This window comes from Spinacia oleracea, chromosome 4 (assembly GCF_020520425.1).
Source record: "Spinacia oleracea cultivar Varoflay chromosome 4, BTI_SOV_V1, whole genome shotgun sequence".
In the NCBI taxonomy this organism is placed as follows: Eukaryota; Viridiplantae; Streptophyta; class Magnoliopsida; order Caryophyllales; family Amaranthaceae; genus Spinacia; species Spinacia oleracea.
Genome location: NC_079490.1, coordinates 188,049,342 through 188,075,108, shown reverse-complemented (window position 1 = coordinate 188,075,108; position 25,767 = coordinate 188,049,342). Strand labels below are relative to the sequence as shown.

The window sequence follows — 25,767 nt, the reverse complement described above, 5'->3', positions numbered from 1 at the left end:
AAGTGGTGTCACATGGTTCCATTTTGCAACTCATCTAATATTTGTTTTATGTTAACAATAGATGGAGCATATGGGCTAACATCCTAATAACCAATTGAAAGATTGAAAAACATAAAAGTTGTGTCGTTTAGATTCCATTGTTGCATAACTCGTGCAAATAAGACCCTCAAGATAAAAAAAAAAAACAGAAGAACATTTCATGGCAAACGTCCTTGGTTCATCCACTTACCATCAAAGACATCAACAATTTCATTTTTCAACAATTTGAGGTCAAAACTAATTGCCACAATTCAACAATTTGAGGTCAAAACTAAAAACAACAAAAACACACTTGCGGAGTTCTCAAAACCTGACTGCCTTCAAGTATCCCGAGCCTTATTTTAAAAATAGGTTCATAAAAGCATAGAAGTAGATTGGATGTCGAACCGGGGAAAGAAAAACAATACCTTTATTAAATGACTCCAAAATTGATTTACCAGTCAAGTAAATACTTTGATGGATGAGATCAAAAGAAAATCATCTGCAAGTTTTTGTGGAAGGTGGAAAACCACAAAATCCAGAGTCAAATTGGAAGTAAAATACAGGCGTAAACATCATTGCACCAGCTGATTTCATGTCTATAAATAAAGAAAACTAATGGAAGATCAAATGCCAACCAGCACACAATCAGCTTCATTACATAGATGGTATACTTTCTAAGAGACCAAATATATTAATAATTTACCCTAAAACAACTAAGTTTCGTGTAGAACAATTAGAACTGTAACTACTCTGACAATGGAGGGCTATTTACATCTGTAAAGAATGAAGAATACAGAAGTTGATGAAATCGGTATGTCGAACAAATTACCCTGCCTGACAAAAACTCCAGGGCAAAGGCTATTCTATCATCTATTTGATTATTTTAACAAAACATAGAATGGTTGAATGGTGTGTCACTGTTCAGCATTCATGTTTCTCACAAAGGGAACAAAGTTGCACCAATTTTCGGCCTTAAAAATGCTGCCACTCAATCTGAAATAAGTGAATGATCTTACAGTTTCTGCCTCTGAATTATAACAATTGGCTTGTATTCTCTGTAGACCAGCCTGCAAATTGAGTATCATCAATTAGTAAATTAACTCTCCAAGGATTGAAGATCAGTAGGAAAAGATGAGAAAGCAAGATAAGAAGGAAAAAGAAAGAAGAAAGAAGAAAACTGGGGCAGGGGAAAGACATCAACAACTACGAGGCCTTATATTGTGTCTCAACTCTCAGTTGTGTCAACTATCACAATGAGCTTTACAGCCTTGAATAAAGTATTAAACAAGCACCATAACATCATCCAAAATTTACGGATCTGGGCAGCTCAGCTTGAACTCAGTTTAGAACAGCCGGGTTGCCAGCATACACACAGGATAAACAGCATACGTGCTGTATGTTTCATACACCTACAACCCCCCACTCCAAGGCCAGATCTAAACTGACATAAGTACTAATCCTAACTCCTGAAATAAAAGAACAGAACAGAACAGAACATTTAAGACACTGAATCAAAAACCATATTTAACTTTTGATTAAACCAAGGATCAATTGAACCTTCTACTTGTACTTTCAACTACCAATATCAGGTGGTTTGCCATTCAGTAATCAAATCCTTCTACTTGTACCTGGGACCTCTTGGGGCACTGAGTACTCTTCCATACAAACACACGGTGGGTCTTGGGTGTGTCAAAGAGCGAAAGACTTACCCCCTCCCCCCCCCCCCCCCCCCCAATTACACTGGGTGCAGATGCATACACATGCACAAAAGTACAGGCATTATTCGAAGCAAGATGATTTTTACCTTGTCAAAACGTTCACTACAGTTCCTTCCTGTCAAACTTATTGTCCTCCTCTTCGAGACAGCTTGAAGCTGCATTCAAAATGAGAAAGTTAGGAATAATGCGCAAAGCTTGGTAGTTGACACTTTTTAGTTCAGTAGCAATCCTTGGAGCACTTTTTAAATTTTGGTATTTGAGACTTTTTAGTTCAAAATCAAGATTTAGTTCAGATGCTATTCAAAATAACTCAAAAGCATCTGAACTATTCCCACACAACAAAATGGAATAATGCACAAAGCTTAGTCGTATTCTGCTCAATAAAGTAGCGAAGCTAACTTGTGCCATGAAGGTGTAATTCTGCGAAAAGTGGCAAAGAAAACTAAGAGCCAGTAGAGAACTGGCTGAGAAATGAGATAAAAAAAATATAAGAAAAAGCAGGAGAAGCAACGGCTGGGTAGGCGATATTGTAATACAAGAAAAGAAAAGAAAACTGGTCCACTGCATTTTAGAGGTTCTAGTTTGCAAGCCAATGACACTTCAAGCACATTGGTCCCTGCACCAGCAAGTTTCAAATTAAGAATGGACACTTGAAGACTCTCCATTGGTTCCTCCACCAAATCCGCAGACATACTGGTTCTGTGAGTGACCAGTTCCAGATGTTGTAGATCTTTCTTTCACAGTTCCAATTAGACTTTTCTTTAGCCAAATAAATACAGAGTTTAAATTATAAACAAAGAAGACTAGCAGTGCACTCTGATTCACTGACATGTGAATAAACCTTCTTCGCAAGTTGTCGATTTTCGTACCTTTACAGAAAAATAACAGATAGATCAAGATTCCGTCTTAAAGCAAGTGTAGATCTAAGTTGGGGGTAATGAACTAGTTGCATGAGCAAAAATCTTACAAATGTTTTTTTTTTAATTTGAGAAAAAAGATTCTATGCTAATGTCTCTCCCTTACTTTATTTCCCTAACATCCATCAAAGTAAAATAAAATAAAGGTAGCAGTAAGCAACCAAGGATGTTATTTCCCAAATTGGTGAACTATCCTGGTACGTCGAGAACAGTAGCTCAAATGAATGTCCCAATTGACTGTAGATCTCATGAACGAAAGACAATGGGTTTGTGAATACGACATGGGTTCTAGAAAGAAAAGTATCATTTGAAGTTCGGGGGTGGGGGTGACCGGGTGCATATCCTCATGTTTGAAACTTTGAAACAAAGCAACATTTCTGTCTAACCTTTCACAATAGCAGCAACCGACTAATGGAAATCTCCACCGTACTCCAACAAAAAGAATCAGAATTGGATTCCAACTTATCACCCTTTTTTTGAGATTTTGAGAAGAGTTGCTCTTTGGAGAGCACAGTACGATGAAAGTTGTAAGCTGTGTTCGGGGGGAGTTATTGTCTATCGTTGGCCTCTATGGGAGCTCAGACTTAGTTTAAAAGGCGCAAGGCGCACAAGGGTCATGGAGCCTAGGTGCAAGGCTCAGGCGCGCGCCTTTTGGATACAAGGCGCACATAATTTTCTAATAAACCTTAAAATTCGGTTTAAAAAATTTTAACACAATTTATACTCAAAACAACATATTTCTATTGGAGTGCCAAATTTTCTTGCCGGGTTCATAAGCATGTGTGATCCCGTCGATGGAGTGCCAAAATAGAACCTTCCATGGTAACAAGCTGGAAATATGAAAATTAACTCATATTATGCTACTTCCACTACCCAAAAGGCTAAAGTTGTAGAGATATGACCGTCACATGGGGTGTGTTTATATCATTAAAAAAGAAAAAAAACTAAATAAAAGATCCACGTCATCCTACTGCGCCTGAAGACAGCGCCTTGCCCCTTACCTAAGGCGCACAAAGGCGCGCGCCTGGTTGACATCAGTGAGCCCGGAGAGCTCAAGGCGCTGAAGGCTGAGCCTAGGTGAGCCTAAGGCGCGCTTTTTAAACTAAGAGCTCAGACATAAAAGGAAGAGAAAAGGAACAACACGGAGAGGATGGGAGAAAGCACTCAGACAAAACAATTTGAAGACAATTGAAAAATATTTATATACACACGCGGCAAAGGGCATCAAAAGGAATCCAGAAGTTTACCTGTTGTAGTAATCCTTCTGGACTGCAAAAATAACCTGGCGATGTCTCAGTGTCCATCATTTCAAGGCACCTAAGAAGAAGCTTTCAAGGGTAAGAAGGCAAATATATTATTAAGGATATTGCATAAAGAAAAAAGCACCTTCTAAATCTTGACCATGACCGATTTGCATTATTACAGATTAAGTAGACTAACTATTTTCAAGCAATCCCAATAGCAAACATCAACAGACAACAAAGTGAGAACAGTAAGGAACATGGCTAATGGTCAATTATGCATATATTCATTATTTTCAACTTATCTCCCTCATCATAGATGTAACTATGTAAGTTCTTAATAAAGATCAGAGGGATTAGACGGTTAAATCTTACGATAAGTGTAGAGCTGCACCATGACGAAACAGCACTAAAGCTAAGGGATCATAGCCATCTCTCTGAGCGGTGTTGTAATAGCCAGCTGTAAGTTCAGCGGCATGTGACAGTGTCTGGTACCACCAATATATTGCACCAATCTTTGCTACTAGTAGCACAGATGTAGCATCATCTTTTTGATATTTCTTCAACATGTCTGCTGCTTTCCCAAGAATAGCATCTGCGTGATGAATCAGCTTACCACTGTACCATTCCTACAAAAATTGTGACATTAGATTTTCTTGAAAATTTAGGATAACAGGTAGATGCTCCAGTTTTTCATCAACTGCCAAAAAACTTGACCACATTTCCAGCTATTCTCTAAGCTTCTTTGTGTGACTCGATTTCTGCTGTAACAGTGCTTGACACTACATTTTGGTTTTCTAGTACTATTAGAATCCATTTAGTTAAAAGTAGCAATAAGAGAGAGGCACATATTTTGTAAGTCTCTAATATCCTCAAAACCCCAGAAGAATGTCTCTATTTTTGGTTAAATACCATCCTCTTTTACTTTTACCTCAAACCATGTTAACTTTGGTGACGCTTACAAAGCCTAGGATTGAAGAGGGGGAATTTATTTGTACTCGGAAATGATCTCTGGCACTCCTATTGTAAGAGCAAACACTATGCTTTTGTATGATGGAGCACAAGACGCCATTTTCAGAGTGCATAAAGAATTTCCCATGAACATATAGACATGTATGGAAAAACCTTTCAGGAAGAGTACATACAAGGAAGAAATGCCCGTAGTCAGAAAGGAAACTTTTTTGACCACCTTCAAAGAAAGGAACTCCCAATGGTGAACTATTGTAACAACCAGCATCTTGCGGGCCATTCCCACCCCACTGAGGTTTTCCTTCTTGGCAAGCAGCTATCTTTAGATCCTCCATCCTGCAATGACATTACATAGGTGAAAACCTTATGGCATAAGCGATTTTCTGAAGTGCCCAAGGAAAGTTTGGGAAGCTGAAAGTTTGGCCTACATGTACTTATCATAGCATTGGAATTCACCAATTCCAGGAAATCTCCACCGACTATCAGCACAAGAATGAGCAGGATACCTGCATGCAATCTTACGTAAGGCTAAATGAATCAAAGGCTGATGCTGGTGAACAAGGCGACAAGGCGTACACTGTATTACCTAAGTTCGCCAGCAGGACCAAGGCCAACACTTATTTCTTCAATTACGTGACCAATTAACAGGTCAAACTTTTCAAGGAAACTAAAGATGAAGTCTTCATAGCATTGGAGCGCAGTACGGCCACAAAATAAAGGAAGATCATCCACTCCAAGAGTAAGATAATCGTCACAGAAATTCCCATTCCGATCTCGATAAAATATGTCCCTGTCAACAGCTCCAATCTGAGGGAAAGGCAAAAGAAATGAGGTTCATATATACATAATCTTGCATACGAGGAAACTAAAAACCAATGTCGGAATTGTTCGCTGTCCAACTCTGTCTCTGCATGCTCTTTGAAAATAGGAAAACATAATTAGATAAATCCAACACATAAGGAGAACAAAATTGCAATGACAAATGAAAATAGGGAAGTCCTCAAAAAGATGCAACACCATCACAGTATCACACTGCTAGATTTTGAACTGATGACATATGGTGAGCTCAGGTAAAGGATACTTAGGACTTGAGATATTTGATAATATACAACAGAATCTCCCTGAGCTATATGACAGAAACAGATGTCTTCGAAGTTCGAACCATCTAGAATCAAAGTACCAGTCAAACAAGTATATATGGGGAAACTGGAAAGTTACTGGGAAAAAAACCTTTTGAATCCACAGTGGGAGGTTCACACAGCCTTTTTGTTGAGATGATAAGTGAACATTTGAATGGAAACACATAGCAATGTGCATCTTCAGACCTGCTTCGGATACCAGTTTAAAAAGCTCTTCGTAAAGAGACCAGTCATAAGCGTGAGGAGAAGTGTGTTCCACAATTCCCCACCAAACCTCAATTGCAATTCCATGGACACCTGCCAGCTTGAGTGCTTTTAGGGAAACAGATAAGGCCTTGATTCTGTAAAACACAATGATTTGAGGAACAAATAATACGCTTGTGAGGGATGTTCATAAAATCAAATCCTATATAGAGAGGAAACGGGAAATAATACATAATCAGAGACTAATTCTTCGACTCCTAGAAATGTGGCTGCAAACAGTTACAGAGTATTTAAAGACTAGTTGCATTTTCAAATATTACGAGTTTATGACAGAAAAGAAGGAAACAGGAAATAATTTGTCCAACCAGAGCTAGAAGCATTAATTTGTTCAAACTCGCCTTTTTATCTTTGGGGTCCCAAGAATATCAATGCCAAAGGAATCAATGGGCATCATCACAAAGACGGGCACTCTCTTCTGTTTTGATGACTTTAAAATCAAGGATCTTGACCTCTCTCGAGCATCCATACTGTAACAGGCATAGCACTGGATATAGTTAGTTTTTCTATGCCAGTGACCAAAATAGCATTTCAACACCAAGCTTATACTATTTACATCTACTTGATTCATGTAGCGATTGTAAAGACACATGTAACTAAATATACAAACCAAGATTGAAGATGCTCCAATAGTAGAGTATGTGGCAAATACAATCACATTTCTTTACGTGACTGCTGGAATCCATAGTATCCATATTTGACATTCAAGGCTACATGGTAAACAAATACGGAGTCATATACAAGAGAAGAATAGAGACTAATGGTCATGCCTTGGCGCGATGGTCACGTGTCTATCTGCTATCCACTAGGTCACATGCACGATCCCTGGAAACAGTTTCTTTATGAAAACAAGGGTAAGGTTGTGTGCATTTGGACCTTCCTTTGACCCTACACTAAATAATGAGAATCTTGTGCACTCGGTACGACCTTTATGGAAGACTGGAAGTTCAGTGAGATATCCTCACAACTTAAGTTGTGAAATAATCATGAATATTCAACTATGTTCCTGAATACTCATGACACTTCCTAATTTGGCATGAGACCAATAATTATTTATTGTTTTTCTCTTCCACTAACCCCACTTGTGTTATTTATTGTCTCTCTCTCTTTTACTAACCCTACTAGCACCAATCCTATATCTACAAACAATTAAAATATCCCCATTTATCTCCACTTACACATTAGTTTCATGTACTATGCACAAACCTCCTAAAATACGTGGAAACACAAATGTTCTGAGATTTCCAGGGTCTAATAGGAAATGAATCAACTAAAAACATGTGCAAGTGAATTTGGTGACATGCAAATATCTTCAGAATCTAGTTGCATTGCACATGATGCACATTCTTGTAACTGTGTCAAAAAGTGGAATGTTGAGTTTGAAACTTGACAGTTTCCTAAAGAAACAAGGATATAGCCTCATGGAAATAAATGTGTGGATGTCATTTAGATTGTTTGTATGATTATAAATGTCGAATGTCAGCTAATTTTTAAAAATGGGTATTTTAAAATTATTGACGATGAGTGAGCTATATTTTCTTCTCTCTTTTTTCATTTGAGTTATGAACCACAAAATACAGTATACAGCTCCATCCATATGTTTGTCAACTGACTTAAGTTTACTTTTCCACATTATCAGCCAATTAACATATCAAAATTGTTAGTTATCGTTTAAAATACTAGAGGGGTATTTCTTATCAATTTTGAACTCCAACACCAAAGTCAAAAATTAAGCTACATTCTACCCGCCACATTTTCAGTTAATTCAGGAAAATAAATTTTTGTTATACTCTGACAAGTTAAGTTCAAGGCTAACAAGTTCAGTTAAGTTTATGTTCAAGGCCAATAAGCTCAAATAAGTTGTGTTTAGGGCCACCCAAGTTCGATTGGCAACAACAATAAGTTTCAAAAATTAAGGTATGGGCCAATAAGTTGAATTCAGGGTAAAAAGTTATGATAAGTTTCTACAAGTAAAATTAGGTGAATAGAACACACCCTAACAACTCCGAAATGTGTTTGAATAGCCACAAGGAATACTTATTAATATTTATTATGGAATTGAGTAGTTGCCAAACTAGCCTATAGCCACAATTTATGCGAGATAATTCAGTCAGCTATTATGCTTAACTTTAATAGATCATATAACACCACTATACTGAAACAGAATCCTCATTCCTCAACAACCCAGTTACAAAAGTTGAAGTTTACACTTTAAATTCTCAGAATAGAGGGAGCCCTCTGATCAGATTAACCCCCGCGGGATCACAAATATATACTTCCTCTGTTCTTTTTTAAATGACACAATAATTTAGGCACGTTTGCCGATGCACGTTTTCAAACATTAATATCTTCAGTTATGAATAAGAAAAAATTATAAAAAATTGATATTTAAAAAATATTTATTGAGACGAATCTAACAATAACCCACAAGACTATGTTTTTTCTTAAGTATAAATCACAAAAGGAAGTTAAAGGAGCTCGTATGAATAGTGTCAACAACCCCATTGTGTAACATAAATAAGAACGGAGGAAGTATATATGTATCCATCTAATCTCCTTCCAGAAACCGAGCGACGTAACAATCAGCAAGAAGCTTCAGCAATCCAAAAAGACAAAGTAAAACATCAATTACACCCTTCAGGATCAGATTCTAGTTCATGGCACTCATTTTAAAGCTTGGATATTTAGCAAGAAATTAATTATTTCAAGAAATTTTTAAAAAAAAAGTCTTTAGATTATTGTAAATGATTACATTTCACAATTTAAACATAAACGTTATATCAATTCAGATAAAAAAGAAGAAAGAAAAGAGAACGTTCCCAATACTTTATCAATATAACAAAGTCCAAAGTTAATATTCATAAAAAAAACAATTTGATAACACCGATCAATGCGTGATTTTGTCATAAACTTCTCAACTAATACCATTTTGGGAAACATATTCAATGCTCACAGTGAATCCTTGAGGCTGAGGATATTGAAAACCGATTAGTATTCCATCTTAGTAACTGAATCGAGCTGTATACACATATCAAGACCACCCACAGTTTCATAAATAAACCCAAAAACATAAAATCCAACCACGTCTAATTAATGACTTAAAATAACTCATAATTATCCACTTAAATAATTCATCTCAGTGATTATGCTGACATGCACAAATCAATGAGCCCTAAAATTTCATCAAATTTTTAAAATTACAAAAAAATCATACTACAGTAGTAAAACTTCAAATTAAAATGAGCTGAAATATCAATACCTGAAAACGCGACAGTTTTTTCCCATGAGAGATCTCCATTTGTAAAACTTCTTCTTGTAAAGAGGAGGAAGAATAAACGCCGAAACGTTTCGGAGATTTCGAAATCCATTTCGACCCTTTCGAATCCCAAAGAGCAATTCGTTGAAGGCGTAGCCGTTTCGTCTGGCGCTGCATTTACAGAAAGAGAAAGTCGCCATTATCAGAAGGGGTTTTGGTTTTGGGGGTCGATTGAGGAGAGAGAAATTCGGGAAATTTTAGAGAGAGAAAGAGGAGAAAGAAGGAAGAGTGTGGGGAAGGAAGGTTTGGTTTCCAAGATTACATGGGGGTACTTCTCAAATCAAATGTAAATTTTTTTTTTATTTTTTTTTTTCATTTTGGTATTTATAAGTATTTTGTGGATCACTGAAATTTTTACTCAATCCGTCGGTCCTTTAATATTCGCACTGCTTTTGTTATTAGGTCGTTAATACTTGCACCACTTCTATAAATGAAACTAATATTATATTATTTATCACATTTACCTACTGACCCATCTACACCCCTACTCCCTACAAAAAATCATTTAAAAATTCACACTCCCCACTTACCACTCCCCACCCCTTACACATTTCTCACTAACTATAATAAAAAAAAATGCTCCACTATCAACTACTCCCTCCGTCCCGGAATACTCGACCCGGTTTGACCGGCACAGAGTTTAAGGGACTTGAATTGACTTATTTAATTTAATAGGTAGTAGTTGATAGTGGGGTATTATTTTAATGTAGTTAGTGGGAGGTGGGTTAAGAGGTGGGGTTGGGGAGAGTAGGGGTTGAATTTTTAATTATTTTTTGTATGGAGTAGGGGGTAGGTGGGTTAATAGGGGTGGAGTGAGAAATAATATAATATTGTTAGAATATTTCCATTTTTAGAAACAGGTCAAGTGTTAAGGGACGGCCGATAAGGAAAACAGGTCAAGTATTCCGGGACGGAGGGAGTAACACTCATTAAATTAATAAGTCAATTAAAGTGTCTTAAACTCCGCACCGATTTTCGTATTTTATTTTTATCTATACAGTATATACTTGTACAGAGTATATTTTTCTTACACTACTACCTCTGTCTCTAAAATATTCTCCAATTGTAATTTTTTGGGTCAAATTTTAAGAGAACGGATAGCTCGGTATCAGATATGTATTACAAAATACATCTCAGCCCACAAAACGACAAAAGAGGAAAAAGACAAGCACTAAAAGCAGAAGCCATTTTTCAAAAACAAACGTCATTTTTCACATAAAAACACAATTTAATTGTTGTGTTTTGTCCTTTAATGTTTGTCTTTAGCCTATTTTGTCGTTTTGTTAACTGAGATGTACTCCCTCCGTTTCTTTTTGTTTGTTACGTTTGGACTTTTGAACGTTTATTAACGAATAATAAAGATTTTTTTTCTTTTTTATTTTAAATGCTTTACATTCTATCATTAATCTTGATTCCATTTTCCAAATCTGACATTTATTGTCTCTTTAAATATAGTGCAAATCAACTTTTATTTTTTTAATAAAAAATAAATCCAAGTAAAACCTCAATCCACTAATCATTACAATAACCAATAAGATTATTTTATTTATCAAAATGAACCAATAATGGAAAAGCACAGATTTCTAACTAACCATACTTGAAAAATTGTAAAGAAAATTTAATGAGTTGAAAAAATTAGGCCAATAAAAATTAAAAGTTGGCACAAAAAATAATAGTATAATAAGTTTTTTTTTTTTTGATTCGATTGAGGATAGGCATCCAAAAGAAAAGAAAAACACAAATAGAAACTAAAACAATAAAACAAAAGCAATAGGCCTAAGGGGGCAGTAGACGAGGAAACGCAACTCCCCTCACATCTTCTGCTAGGATCCTATTCAAATCTAAATCTGTTGAATGGAAAATATAAGTGCCAATGTTTTGAGCTACGCCATGGTTCGCAGGCCAATCCGCAGCTCTATTACCCTCTCGATACACATGGGTAATCATAAGTTTATAAAAGGAAAGATTCTCCCACGTAACAAACATTGTGAAACACCCTAAAAGGAATACATAACAAACAAAAAGAAACGGAGGAAGTATTTTGTAATACATATCTGATATTGGAATTTACTTCCTCCAAACTTTAAAACTTTGACATTGAGTTATTATTAACCCATAAGAAATAATATATTCATTTGAAATCTTGTTAAAATTTATTTCAATATATTTTTGGAATATCAACTTTTAATAACTTTTACGTGGGTAAAATTAAAGATATTTGCATTTTAAATCGTGTTGAAAAGACGGTAGAAAGTCAAATAGGACAATCTTTTAGAGGCGTAGGAAGTATGAGGTAATAAAAAAAAAGTATTAGGAGATCCTCCTTCCTTCTTAATTAAGATGGGAATTTTAAAAAAAATTGGATACAAGATTAAAACATAAATTAAAGTTTTATAAGGACTAATATTAAAAGTCACTAACTCACTAACTAGTTAGCTACACGATTTGCTTAGGTTAAATGCGATGAGTACTTGTTCCGATATCGAAACAATGGCTTCGAATTTAAGGCCCTTGTGTTAATGAGGAAGATCTAGCTTGATTGATTGGGTGGGATCCAAGTGTGCCTTGGCGGCTTATTTATAGTGTTTTTGTAGTAAATGTCTTTTATGGCATCTATTACTTGATGGGTTGTGGCCTGTGGGCCGCTTTGATCGGCTGGACAGCCTTTGATGAGTGTTTGGCTTTTATGTTGATTATAGAATATTGGGCTTTTGGGGTATAGGCCCAATTGGGAGACAATTGGGCACCCAAACAACATGCCCCTCATACTCGTTCCATTTAGGGTTAAATGGAGGTATCCATATGCACTTGGTGCCTTTGAAGTCCAAAAGTCCCGCCTCTTTATTCAAAAAGGTGCTTTTGAATTCGTGCATTGATGACAAGTGTTGAAGTCTTTTCAGTTTTTTCATATCGTGTGGTGTGGGTTTCGAAGGAAGTTTAAGCGGTTTTTGAGCTTCACTTTTTCTATAAATACCCAACTTGATTCTTCTTTCAGACTTCATTTCACACAAAATTTTCCCAGAATTCTCTCAAAGTCTGGCAAATTTGCTCATTTGAACTCTTTAGATATTCGTCTCTTGGTTGGAATTCTTCTTTGGGAACCTGTGTCACTCGACTCATCGGCGAATTCCGCTTTAGGAGAAGGTAATTTATTTGTAAATTTCCATCTTTTTTCTGTACTTTCTCTTTTACCCCTCGTATGAACCCTAGAGTTAGGCTTTCCGGCATTGGCTAGAGATAGGGGAAGGAGCAAGTTTGTGGTCGAATCTTCGAGTGAGAGGAAAGAGGTTGAAGTTCCTTTGGTGAGGCCGAAGAAGGTTTCCCAAGGCTGGGATGCTTCGAAGGACGCTGTCGCCGGTGGATCTGGGCGTTTTACTCGCGTGGAGTCGAACAAACAAGCTGGCTCTTCGGGGGGGTATCTTGATTACCCCCGCTATTTCACAGAGGCATATTCGGAACCGAAGCTCGCGACGATTCTGCATGAGACCTCTGACCTCGACATGCAGCTAAATAAGGGTCCCGACGGTACTTGGTTGGTGAAGGCAAAGAACAGTGCTTACCATCGGGTGGCCGAAGATCTATGCAACGTTCAGTACGCTCAGGGATATTGGTGTGAGCTTCCTAATCAAGAGCATCCTCGGGAGACCCACCCTCTGAAGGGTTTCATCGTCGTCTATACCCACCACCCCGAGAATGGTCTTCGGTTTCCCTTGGATCCATTTGTGGCCGAAGTGTTAATTTCATACAACATCTCGTTAGCCCAGCTTACCCCAAAATCTATGCGACACATCATCGGTTTCCTATGGGTGTGTGACTTCATCAACTTTCCCTGCTTTGTGGCCGTTTTCAGGGATCTACATGAGTTGCAGAAGAACATTGCTGTTGCAGGTGTTAATGGGCATGGTTGGTGGAGCATCGTTAATAGGAAAGCGAAGATAAAGGGTGATCCCTCGTATATCACGGTTCATCCCTATGTCACTTCGGATCATAATTGGAAAGGGGAGTGGCTTCTGGTCCGAGTCCCCACGGATCCGAGTCATCCTCATTTCTATCAACCCCCGAAATGGTTCGTGAAGTCGGATCCGAATATGTTCGCGAATAAGCTCTTTTATTATTTGTTTCCTAATAATCGTCATACATTTGTAGTAAATTAACTATATATTTAGTATCCAAAAATCATGTAGACGATAATTGTAAATTACCTTAGTATGCACGAGTTTATCATGCATATTAGTTTCTTTTTCTTTGGTATTTCAACCTTATTAATCACAATAGCACGTAATGTTTTAGTATAATCAAATAACTACATTCGGTAATTTTCTTTAGTATTATATTTTACAGACTTATTATATTCTTGTTATTTTTTTATAACATATGGATTATGTAACTTTCTATTTTGTTATTTAAGTCTCCAAACTTTTTTTAATTTTTTTTATGAAATTGCAAAATTCGGATCGGATTCGGATATCCGAATCATAAAAAGCGTATCTTGTTAATTTTTTATAACATATGGATTATGTAACTTTTTATTTTGTTATTTAAGTCTCCAAACTTTTTTTAATTTTTTTAATGAAATTGCAAAATTCAGATCGGATTCGGATATCCAAATCATAAAAGCGTGATATGTATCCGATCTTGTGTTTTCCTCAAAAATTTGGATTAGATATCCAATCCAATTTTATCGGATCGGATATCCAAAAATTCGAATATTTCAACCGAATAACAGATCGAAAATATGAATATCTATTTATTCGGATTTTTTTCTCACCCTAATCACAATCACAATCACACAACATCATCGTATAAATTAATGATACTCCACACGTTTAATAAAAATGATCGATTTTGTAACACTAACAATTATACTAGTAATAAAAAAAAGGAAAAATTGACAAAGACAGTCCCAACTATTGACGTTCATCTTTAAAAGGGCTCAACTACGGATTATTACTGGCAGGTCCTAACTTTAGAGGGTCTCGACTTTCATTGGGTTTTGCGACTTTCAACCTGCTGAACAAGTTTTTCTTTAAATAAAAAAATATTTCCTGTCTATGTGGCACAATATCACTGGTTTTGTTTTTACTTTTTTTTCCCAAAGAACCTTATTCATTCTTCTCCCTCACTGGCCCACTGCAAAAATGTAACCCATTCCCAACCATTAACCCCAACCACTCTGTCGCCGACCAACCTAGCCACTATGCCGCCGACCAAACCGAGCCACTTGTTTCGATTGCTGCTCTCTTACTATGCCTGCCCCTCTCTCTTTCGTACATCTCCAATCCGACATCCAAATCCTTCACAACCACTAGACTAGTAGACGGGTAAATTGGGGGTTGCCGCAATTGCCCCGATGTTCTTCCACTTACCGGTGACATCACTCAATTTTCATTTTTCAATTTTCCGGCAACATCCCTTTTGTTTGAATTGCCTTCCCGTTATGTTCAAGGTAGGCATTTTGATGATTAGGTGGGCTAAGGAGGGAGATTGCAATTGTTGTTATGGAGGACAAATTAGTAGCATACAGGTTTTGGTGATGAGGGATATGCGTGGTTTTTTTTTTTGTGTTGTAGAGTTTACCAGGGTCAATTGGTGGATAAGGAGGTGGTCTGGATATACTTACGATAGCCATAAATTATGGTGAATAGGTGGTTGGTGATGAAGGTGACGGTGGGTTGTGGTGGTTTAGTGGATGGGGTGAGGTTGAGGGTGAGCAATGCAGTGGTTTGGTGTATGGAGAGGAAAGAGTTCTATACGGGGTGATGTGGGTTTGTGTGTATGTGGTTGGGGATGATGATACAGGGGAGACGACACTACTACAGTGGGAGTTGTTTGGGATGGTTGGTCACCTTTGACCTTTTCCGGTTAGTAGAGAAATAAAGGGAGGGGATAATTCTATAAAACAAATAAAAGAAATAAGGGAATATTTAAAAAAAATAAAAAAATCAAACAACCAACTAAAACGTGACACTTGTCATTTAAGTAGCACTAACCGTACACATCATCAAGTTTACTTGTTACAGTCGGTCATTTTCAGGATGGGACCATACAAAGTTAACAACCTGTATAGTTTGGACCTGCCAGTAATAATTCGTAGTTGAGCCCTTTTAAAGATAAACGTTCATAGTTGGGACTGCCTTTGTCAATTTTTCCTAAAAAAAACCAGTAAGAGTACTAATAATAAATACATAAATGAATTAAATACTAATTAAAATCATATCTTAATCTCTTAAACAGCCATGGCAACCAAAACAGCCAGCCCACTCAAAACAATACTTCCAACCCCAAACTTAGCCACTGATCCAGAGTCATCAGCATTTGGCATTGGTCCCTCCGCCGCCTCGGGCGAGGACACTCCCGGCGAACTCGCCACTGAGGGTACAACCCCGGACGGCGCCTCCACCGGAGGCGCAGAACTCGAGGGGATGTTCTCGGTCGGACTCGCGGAAATTGCTGGTACATCCGCTGGAGACTCTGCAACAGCCGGAACCTCTGCCGGAGAACTAACTGGAGGAGAATTTCCAAAGACCGGCGAAACAGGGGCAATCACGGGTGGAGACGAGACAGGAGTTGGTGTTGGAGGAGAGACACTCGACGACAAGGACGGTGAAGCCGCCGGAGAAATCACCGGAGATGAAAAAGTGGACGAAGGTGATTCAGACGGCGGAGGCGAGACAATGTGGGACGATTGAGAAGGAGACTTCGCTGATTCAGACGGCGGCGGCGAGACAATGTGGGATGATTGAGAAGGAGACTTCGCTGATTCAGACGGCGGCGGCGAGACAATGTGGGATGATTGAGAAGGAGACTTCGCAGGAGAATGTTCTACCGGAGACATCACCGGGGAATGCACGGGAGATATCGGCGATTTCTTAGGAAGTGACGAGGGTGAAGCAGCAGGAGAATGAGTAGGGGAAGATTGTGAATTTGTGGGAGTAATCAAATGGCATAATAAAACCAACCCAACAAAAACTGCAACAAATCTATGCATTTTCACTTTCTAAATTGAAGAAATTTTAATGATTTTTCCACTGATTTTCTCAAGTAGTTAATGATTGGGAATGTTTGTTGTATTAAAATGTAAATTTTACTGAGTTTTTTGGAACGACAAAAATGGAGATTATTACAGTGAAGATCGAGAAAGAAGAGTTTTGAGAGTGGTAGAAATGAACAAGAAGAGTTATGGTTTTTAAAAGAGATAAAGGTGACCGTTAGGGTGGAATGTTTCAAGGTGACTGGCTATAGGAGGTTTTGTAGCCGTTATTGTTTCATAGGTTTACCGGGTGGTTAGGGGTGGATATACATTCTGTTGTGTTTTGCGCTTATTTTGGTGAGATTGTACTAGGTTTTAAAATAGTTCCGGTTGATTACATCTTTCTTGGGAGGTGGTTTTATAAACGTATTGAATTTTTTGTACCTATAATTTTTTTTGTAAAAACACACCTTAAAGTAATTTTTTTTTGTGAGAAAGGACCTAAGGAAGTTTCAGACATTGACTGAGCTTTTCCGGCCTTAGACTTGCACGTGAGCAGCACGCGTGGCTTACGTTGGCTAAAGACATTGATTTTCCCGAGTCTTGAATTTTCGAACTTGATTTTATTTCGATTTTTTTTTCAACTTTAGGTTTTAAAGCTTAGAATTTTGGAGGAAAATTGGATGTGATTAGCAAAAATAAAGTCACACGTGCTTCTCACGTGCAAGTCAATGGCCGAAAAAGCTAAGTCAATGCCCGAAATTTACTTTTGGTTGTCTTTCGCAAAAAAAAATTACATTAAGGTGTAATTTTACAAAAAAAAAAAGTTATATAAGGTCTTTTCTCGCAAAAAAAATTATATTAAGGTGTAATTTCAAAAAAAATTATATAAGATCCTTTCTCGCAAAATTTGGGTTATAAAAGGTCCTTTTTAACAAATTTGCCTTTTATAAACGTATTGAATTTTTATAACTAGTGGTGTTTAAAAATCTGCCTGGGTTGAACTAGGATGAACTAAAAACAACTAATTCGATCTTGTATATAACTTTTCAAAATCCAGTTTTAGACCAGATTAACTTTTACTTAATAAATATATATACAAACAACTAAATGACTAATTTCTCCTTCAATATAGTGAGAACATCACATATTATAAAATATTTATATTTCTCTTTAGAAAATGGCAGTGTACAATATTTTTTTTTTTACTTTTTAGTATTTTATGGGTAAAAAAAAGAAAAAAATGATAGAAAAAAGTCTAAAAGAACTGGTTCAAAGTTTGGACTAGTTGGCCAGTCTGGTTTTGGCCCAAGCATAAACAATTTGTTTTTCAGATGACGAATAACCTTGAATATACAAATGCTGCAAATGTAGTAATATGGCCAACTTATTTCTGCATTGCTATATGGTGGATTTGGAGGTGGCGCAACTGCTTTTATTTTTTATCGTAGTCATGAAATCCCAATTGACACAGGGGCGTTCTTACAAGTTCGGTTCGATGAGACAAGGAAAGTGTTGTACGGGGAAGATACGTTGCTTGGTAATAGACCTCCAAAATCAAAGGAGGTATTTGTTAACTAGATAGCCTTTTTTGCGTGCAAGCATTGAAAAATGACAATACTCAACTACTCAAAGGGGTGAATGTGTTCACCTATTAAATCATTGTTGGTCCATGCTTAGTGACGCTAGTTGGGAAGTACGGGTGGAGCATATCTACAGGGAAGAGAACCGTGCAACGAACTGGCTAGCTAACCAAGAAGTGACTCAACCTCAACGGATCATGGTCCTAGTGGATATTCCTATACCTCTCACTAGAATTTTAGACGAGGACAGTAGAGGAGTGGCTTTTCCACGCCTTATTCCTCACTAGGTGCTTTTAGTTTATTTGCAATTTTCTTTCTTTTGAATTTCTATCCTCTTATGCATCAAAAAAAAAAAAAAAAAAACAATTCGTTTATCTAATCTTACGTTATTAAATTTTTGATCTTTGTCTACTCCAGTTCCGAACCAGTGAATACCCTTATCATAACTGGTTTTATTTTATTAAAAGTTCATATTAATTGGAGTCAGAAACAAAATTAAAAGATTATGCCATTGACTTTAAGTTTTTGTCCCACGAGAAATGCATAAAATATGAGTTATAGCATATTGCATATATCACATATTCACATGCATTTACATACTCTCACAAAGACTTCATTAAATTTTTGTGGGAAGTTGAAAAACATTCTTTGATAAACAATGCTAAAATAGGTAATCTCTAAACAAGGAAACCTCAATAAGCCAAGCTAAACCACATGTTCGACTTTCCCAAATTAAAAAATCACCAAAATATGCCCTTTTATTTTTACAAGTTTCATATAAAAAACAATGACTGCCCCAAATTACAAGGGCAATCAAAGAGTGAAAATTGGAAACTACACATATTTCTCACCATACAATTATAGCAATGTAACACATATTTATATATATCGAATTATTTTCAAAACGATCAAGAGCTTAATAAAAAAAAAAGTTAAAATACTTTTTAAAAAAAAGTTTTTTTAAAAAAAAATCTCAAAAGAACAATACTATGGATAAATGTTGTTGTGTTTTGATGATGTTTATAATAGTGATTTCAAACCAATATGAAGTCATCCTAGGATGGCCAGATAGTTGGTACACTCATGTGACATTAAGGAATGATTTGCCAGAAAATCTACCTATGAGATATGAATGCAAATCCAAGGATGATGATCTAGGGCAGAGCATACTTGAAAATAAGCAAGAATTTACATGGAAATTCACTCCCAATATTTTTGAATCAACCCTTTATTGGTGCGATGTTTGGTCGAGATATGGTTACGTGTCTAGTAAAGTTTTTTCGGAAAAAGATGATTTTTATCGTTATTGTAATTATCAAGATTGTACTTGGATTATAACAGATCAGGGCATTAATGTTTTGGATATTAAGAATAACAAGCCTGTACTTTGGCTAAAGTGGAATGAGAATCCAGCTGAATCAGGGGAGAAAATTAGTCCAGCCCCTGCATAGATTTACCCATCCAACCTCTGGATACAATACCCGTCCGGCCCGACCCACTTGTAGTTTGGTTTTGATTATACATGTATCTCTTTCTTTGTGTCAATTTTCAACCTGTTGGTTCTGATAAGCAAGACTTGTATACTATCAGACCTGTTTTTAGGAGCTGAAACTTATTTTATTTTCTTACCTGAAATTAACTTATTCTCGCCGAATTTTTGTTTTCTTGTTGGACTTGAACTTATACAGAAGTAAGTAATTTGCTAGAATAAACATATTTTCTAGTTTAAATAAGCTCCAAAGAGAAAAATGTTCTCAACATAAAAATGATAAGATTGTGCCAACCAGTTCGAAAGGAGTATTTATCCAAAGATGACAATATACTGATGATTAATCAAAGACTAATTCTGAAGTTGTGATACTTACGTAATCAGAAGCTTTTTACACAGACACTTCTGTAAAGGGGAATACTCCGTACATCTTAAATTGCTGTGATCATCTTTTATTATCATAAGCAGCTATGTTCTGGGGTTCACATTCAGGGCTAAAAAGGCGAACCAGAAGAGCCGTTGTTGAGCTAACTGATACAGCTCCACAAGCTGCCCACCTCAGACTTCTGGGAATTGTAACTCTTGATCCTGCCAGACATACAAAAACCCACAAGAATGAACGAAAAATTTATAAAATCAACAAAAGTACCACAGAGAACTTCTAACATTGCAAAATTAAGTGCTCAAATACAAATGAAAATCTTAACTCTGGATTATTACGGTATATTCACAAGTTTTGAGAGGATTTCATCGGAGTATACAGAAAAACAACACTTGTGTACTAATTTTGAGAAGATACTCCCAAAACATAGGATACTTTCTACATATTCTAGTTTTTGTTTTGCAATGTAACAGTCTAACATAATTGTGCGGTTTACAAAACATCTAACTTCTGAACAGATCTTACCGCAGAGTTATTACCGGCAGAGTTATTACCGGCAGAGAATCAGTTCTCCTCGACATGTATCTCTCATATTAAGCATTTGTTACAAGTTCCTGAACAACAAATCATCAATGATAGAACTTGAGGAAGAACTCCAACACCATAAGCTACTAAATTACTATCCTTATATGAGTTCCCAATAATCAGCAAGCTCTAAAGACACATCCTGCATATTTTGCTCCTTACAGCAAAAGTTGGATTTAGCAAATTAATACACCCTAATGTTTTTATCAACACCCATAATACAAAGAAATGATGTAACATGATTACCTTCAACCAGTCCAGATGTCAAATAAGTCATCACCCAATGCCAAATTTTGGAACAAATTAAGTGCATTTTTGGTATGAATTTAGGAAAGAAAATGGATTGGAAACATTTAAGAAGGAGAAAGGGTAATGTTAAGTGTTACCATTATTTGTTGTTTGGTTTACCCAAGGAAAGCAATCTCTTGTATCAAATCAGGGATTCAGGAGGGTAAAACTTTGTTGCCACAAGGTTAGGAATGGTAACAAATTGGTGGTAATGGTTACCTTTCGGAAATGGAATGTGTTACCCATCTCTCATACCAATCAATAGGTAATGAAATTAGGTAATTTATTCCATTTCCAACACTTGAAAAATGCTATACCAAACATGCTCCAAGTGGTGGAGGAAAAAGTACTACATCTATGAAACAATGCAGAAAAGATTATTACAATTGATCACGTTATGAGCCTACAGCGCCAGCCACCCCTATGCAGCAAAACATTCTTCAAACAGTCTTTTGAACAGTATTCTAATTGGTTCACTTATTCCTTTCCTCTCTCCGTGATTAAATACCGACCATATCATTTTTTCTCAGCGTTGTATTCCTTCGACTTAAAGTTTGAGAGACAAGACAAACCAACAGCTAAATAGATCGAAGAGATGTTGGATTGTAGACATCAGACACCAGTCCAACACCTGCAGCATCGCCACCAGACTTTATCAACTCCTTCATGCCCACAGGGGTAAGTGGAGGAATCTCAGCACCATTAATATTTTTTTTCAGCAATTAAACCTCACAAGGGATATGATAGCACATGAAACTGACTAGGTAAATCACAAACTGATGCATGGCCATGTTTCTGTCTTCATCAGTTGATAGGAAAATAAATTCAAATTGCCTAAAGGAAGCCACAGACATACACTTTGAGCTCATCTTTTTGTTTCAGTTACCATTAACTCATTAATTAATCCTATTCATTACCAAAGATTAATCTGTGTGACTTAAACTAACAACAATCATAAAACAGCTAAAACAACAAGCCTGGTGGGGGATAGGGTGACGACCAATGACAGTAACCGACCAGGGTTTTCTGTTTGATGACCTAATGAGATTCATAATCCTGTATATATCTACTTCCTCAGCTCAACCTTTAGAAATACATCAAGAATTTAGGTTTCTTACAGCTATATTCATTTGTATAGAATGACGGAAGATATTAGGAACATGTCAACTGCTAAAATCCTTCGAAGTTTGGGAGATAAGTCAGATGGGAATCATGCAAGGGAAAATTAGAAATGGTTGGTAATACCAGTCACCATATTCATAGATATCTACAACAAAGTGGTCACTAGAGGTGATTCCCCAGGGAAAAAAAAACATATAGAGAGAAATCCTACATGGTGATTGGCGAGTACATCTTTTGGATTTTCCTATTTCATTTGCTAACTAAAACATCCTACCACTGAATTTGCAAGCATGAAAGGGGAATTAGAGTACTCATCTTTGTCCAAAGAGCGTCTTGGTGTGGTTTGGGTTAAAGGAGGGTAAGGGACCATCGATTAGCTTTTAATAGCCTGCTAGAGGTAGTAATAAGGGAAAGGAGTTTATTCAATGAAACATGGTAACTTAGGTGGTTATTGTAGTACAGATTGGTGCCAAAACTATTAAGACCTTGTGAAACTTTGAGAAAATTAGTTACCACCAAATACAAAAGCTCGAAGGACAGTGGCACCACCACCACATAGTATTCTGGAAGATAAATTTACAAGTCAAAAGACCAATATAAAAGGTACTAGTTCCTCATAGGATTTTCTGTTTCTAATGGAGATATGTCAGGCAAGTCTTAAACCAAAAAAAGGAAAGGAAACATATATGTTAGCTATGTAAATCAATATGCAATATGTGAAGAAGAGTGCAAGCTTGAGATGAAACAGATTAGAATTCATAGAAGCGAAATAAACGCATACCATAGTGCAGTCTACACAAGACCCAAAACCCCAATGCTCCACCAACTGTAAAAATCCCAGCTGTTTGTCTCATTAATCTTGAGCAAGGTTTGCAATCTGTTCGCATTAGCTCTCCATCAGACCACCCAAGAGCACGTCTCAACGCCATCGATTGAGTGCTTCTCTCAAACCCAACCAGTGTTACTTGATCGATTGAGTGCTTCTAATGAATAGCACCCTTTACAGGATAAGCTTACCAAAAAACCAATAAGGTACCTGATCAAGAATTATACAAATACCTCATTAGCAAATGTACGATTCTAGATTTGCTAAATCATAGTATTAAATCAAATACCATACAGTCCATACTCATCTAATCACTACCTACCAAGCTAAATCCAAGTGCTACGGCCCAAGGAGAGATCAAAAGTGATTGCCAGAAAATTCGAATCATAACAAAAAAGATTATACGAATTACAAGTAGAATTTGTCATGAAACAACAACAAAACAAATCCAATAGAATATATATAGCAATTTGAAACCCAACATATCAGAAAATTCGAATCATAACAAAGCAAAGTTAACAAAGAATCCAAGAGTATTCGCATTTAACAATTTAGAAAATTACATTTTTGAATCAATAAAAAATCAACAGAAAAATCGATACAAAATACTTGTAGATAATTACCCAGAATATCAGCAGCAGAAAAGAAGAGGTGGTTGGCAGAGGTAGCGTCGACTAGAAATACAACTACATATCTACAAGTACAACTACAAGATGCTGATTTTGTTGTTAGGGTGTTAAGAGGAGGAGGAAGGAGATGCGAAGTATTATTTGAGAGGGGAGAGAAATTGAATTCTAACAGCAAAGTTGAGGTTCCTAAGCTGAGGAAGGTTTTGGAGGTGAAGTTCCGATTCGAGGTATTCCGAGTTAATCTTATTATTGATGGGATCACAATTAAATGATACTCTCTCCGTCCCTTATTACTCGCACTGGTTTGACCAGTGCGGAGTTTAAGACTCTTAAATTGACTTATTAATTTAATGGGGGTTAGTTGATAGTGGGGTGTTTTTTTTAATATAGTTAGGGGGAAATGCGTAAGGACGGGGAGTGGTGAGGGGGGGTGTGAATTTTTAAATGATTTTTTGTAAGGAGTAGGAGTATAGGTAGTTTAGTAGGTAAGTGTGAGAAATAATATAATATTGGTAAAATATTTCATTTATAGAAGCGGTGCAAGTATTAAGGGACGGTCCGGAAAGGAAAACGGTGCGAGTATTAAGGGACAGAGGGAGTATTTTCGTAAAAGTTTTATTATGAACATTTCATTAAAAGCGAGCCTCAAATATAGTCACGTGTTATTTGATGTGAGCATTATATTTTTTCCTTAATACATCAACAACAATGTAATATACAATCAACTACTAGTATTATACAATTATTAGTACACCATCAACAAATGTAAAACTTTTATCTCTCCTCCTCCCACATTGCCCACCTCCCATCCTCACTGAGTCGTTGTCCGCCCCTTCCCGGAAAACCTTTTCCGATCATCCTGTCTATTACCTGCTAAAATACCACGGATCATGTTTTTCGTCTTCACCCTCATAGTACAACAAAATCAAAGAAGAGTTGACCTATCAATTTGCTTGCACACAATTCCTCTCATTTCAGGTTTAAGCAAAAGCTCCGACGGGTGAAACCAAACGTCTCTCTCAAGATCAAAGAAGAGGTCTCTTAGCAGCTGGAGGCCGGGTTTATCAGGGAAGCTAAATACCCCGACTGGATTGCCAATGTCGTTTCGTTTCCTAAGAAGGATGACAAAGTACGAATGTTCATTGGTTACATAGATCTTAACAAGGCTGGTTCTAAAGACGTTTTCCCACTTCCACACATCGACATTCTGGCCGACAACACTATGAATCACGTCTTATTCTCATTCATGGACGGGTATGCGGGCTATGAACAAATATCCATGGTTTAGGACAACATGGAGAAGACAACCTTCATCACTTAATGGGCACATTTACTACACAGTTATATCGTTCGGTCTAAAGAACGCAGGGACTACATATCAGAGAACTCTTATCGCCATAATGAGCGACGTGACCCACAAGGAAATCAAAGTGTATGTCTATGATATGATCGTCAAATCTAGAGATCGTAAATGACATACAGTTGTACTTCGAAAATTCTTTGATAGGCTCAAACAATTCAACATGCAACTCAATCTGCAGAAATGTGCATTCAGAGTAACTTTTGGCAGGTTGCTTGGGTACATCATAACCAATATTAACGGCATGTTTGGTAATAAATGGTGATAGTAGGAATGATTTGTGCTCCCTTTGTTTTTTTAGGAGTTACATGTTAACCGGCACAAGATTAAGGAATTTAAGTTGATTTTCTTATAATAATTATGCAAGTGGTGGATGTGTTAATTCTTTATTATACATATTTAATAGTGGGAGAATAATTTATTGTCAGAAAAAATGACGAGAGTATGTGTGAGGAAGATAGGAGAGGAAGAAATCCTAACACTTATAAAAGCAAGGAGTTGTGTTTACTATTCCTACAATAGTAAAATTACTAAACTGTCTCCATTTTCCTTCACAATTTTTTTTTGTCATTTACCTTAAGGACAGTGTAAATACATTTTTAACCCTTCTTCCCCTTTGATGCTTCTCTACTTCACTTTCGATCCCTCGTTCCCTTTTCCCTTTCCTTTCAGGCGTGGTGATCTCTTCTTTCCCTTTCTCTTTCCGTGCTTCCCTTTACTTTTTCCTCTTTGACATTTTTCAGACTCCAGGGTTGGAGTATGATTAGAATTGAAGGTTCTTCTTCCATTGATTAACGAGGTTTTGAAGGTTGTTTTTGCCCAACTCAATGTTGCCCAGCTTCTCACTAATTGTCCTAGACTTTCTTCTCGCGTCATATACATCTTGATCAAGAGGTATATAATTTCTAGTTTTGTTTTCATTTTAGTAATTTTGATATCTAGGATTAGGGT

At 36.7% G+C, this 25,767-nt stretch overlaps 3 protein-coding genes across 4 annotated transcripts; all 3 read right to left on the bottom strand.

Annotated features, from left to right (window-relative positions):
• Positions 1-579: 579 nt before the first annotated feature.
• LOC110782742 (inactive beta-amylase 4, chloroplastic) lies at positions 580-9,852 on the bottom strand. 2 transcript variants are annotated; one of them, XM_021986971.2, is made up of 10 exons: positions 9,526-9,852; positions 6,608-6,736; positions 6,097-6,346; positions 5,453-5,673; positions 5,295-5,372; positions 5,043-5,202; positions 4,273-4,526; positions 3,904-3,973; positions 1,826-1,894; positions 580-1,088 (listed from the first exon to the last, which is right to left on the bottom strand). In XM_021986971.2, the coding sequence occupies exons 1-10, from the start codon at positions 9,720-9,722 to the stop codon at positions 936-938; spliced, it is 1,581 nt and encodes a 526-aa protein (XP_021842663.1). In that variant the 5' UTR covers positions 9,723-9,852; the 3' UTR covers positions 580-935. The 2 variants fall into 2 exon arrangements, with proteins under 2 accessions (XP_021842663.1, XP_056699383.1); XM_056843405.1 differs by having other exon boundaries at positions 6,608-6,753; positions 9,526-9,847.
• Positions 9,853-15,524: 5,672 nt separating this feature from the next.
• On the bottom strand, positions 15,525-23,700 carry LOC110782739 (uncharacterized). Its single transcript, XM_021986968.2, has 3 exons — positions 23,451-23,700; positions 22,783-23,037; positions 15,525-20,212 (listed from the first exon to the last, which is right to left on the bottom strand). The coding sequence occupies exons 2-3, from the start codon at positions 22,928-22,930 to the stop codon at positions 20,070-20,072; spliced, it is 291 nt and encodes a 96-aa protein (XP_021842660.1). The 5' UTR covers positions 22,931-23,037; positions 23,451-23,700; the 3' UTR covers positions 15,525-20,069.
• On the bottom strand, positions 15,809-16,570 carry LOC110782740 (early nodulin-like protein 1). The gene has a single exon (XM_021986969.2). The coding sequence runs from the start codon at positions 16,568-16,570 to the stop codon at positions 15,809-15,811; it is 762 nt and encodes a 253-aa protein (XP_021842661.1).
• Positions 23,701-25,767: the final 2,067 nt, after the last annotated feature.

Excerpts from the sequence above, each read along its gene's own strand:
- LOC110782740 (XM_021986969.2), bottom strand. The coding sequence starts at position 16,570 with ATGCATAGATTTGTTGCAGTTTTTGTTGGGTTGGTTTTATTATGCCAT.
- LOC110782742 (XM_021986971.2), bottom strand. The coding sequence starts at position 9,722 with ATGGCGACTTTCTCTTTCTGTAAATGCAGCGCCAGACGAAACGGCTAC. Across the intron at positions 5,373-5,452 it reads GGTCCTGCTGGCGAACTTAG|GTATCCTGCTCATTCTTGTG; the intron begins GTAATACAGTGT and ends GATTGCATGCAG. Across the intron at positions 5,203-5,294 it reads CAATGCTATGATAAGTACAT|GATGGAGGATCTAAAGATAG; the intron begins GTAGGCCAAACT and ends ATGTCATTGCAG.
- LOC110782739 (XM_021986968.2), bottom strand. The coding sequence starts at position 22,930 with ATGGCGTTGAGACGTGCTCTTGGGTGGTCTGATGGAGAGCTAATGCGA. Across the intron at positions 20,213-22,782 it reads CTTGTGTAGACTGCACTATG|GATCAAGAGTTACAATTCCC; the intron begins GTATGCGTTTAT and ends TATGTCTGGCAG.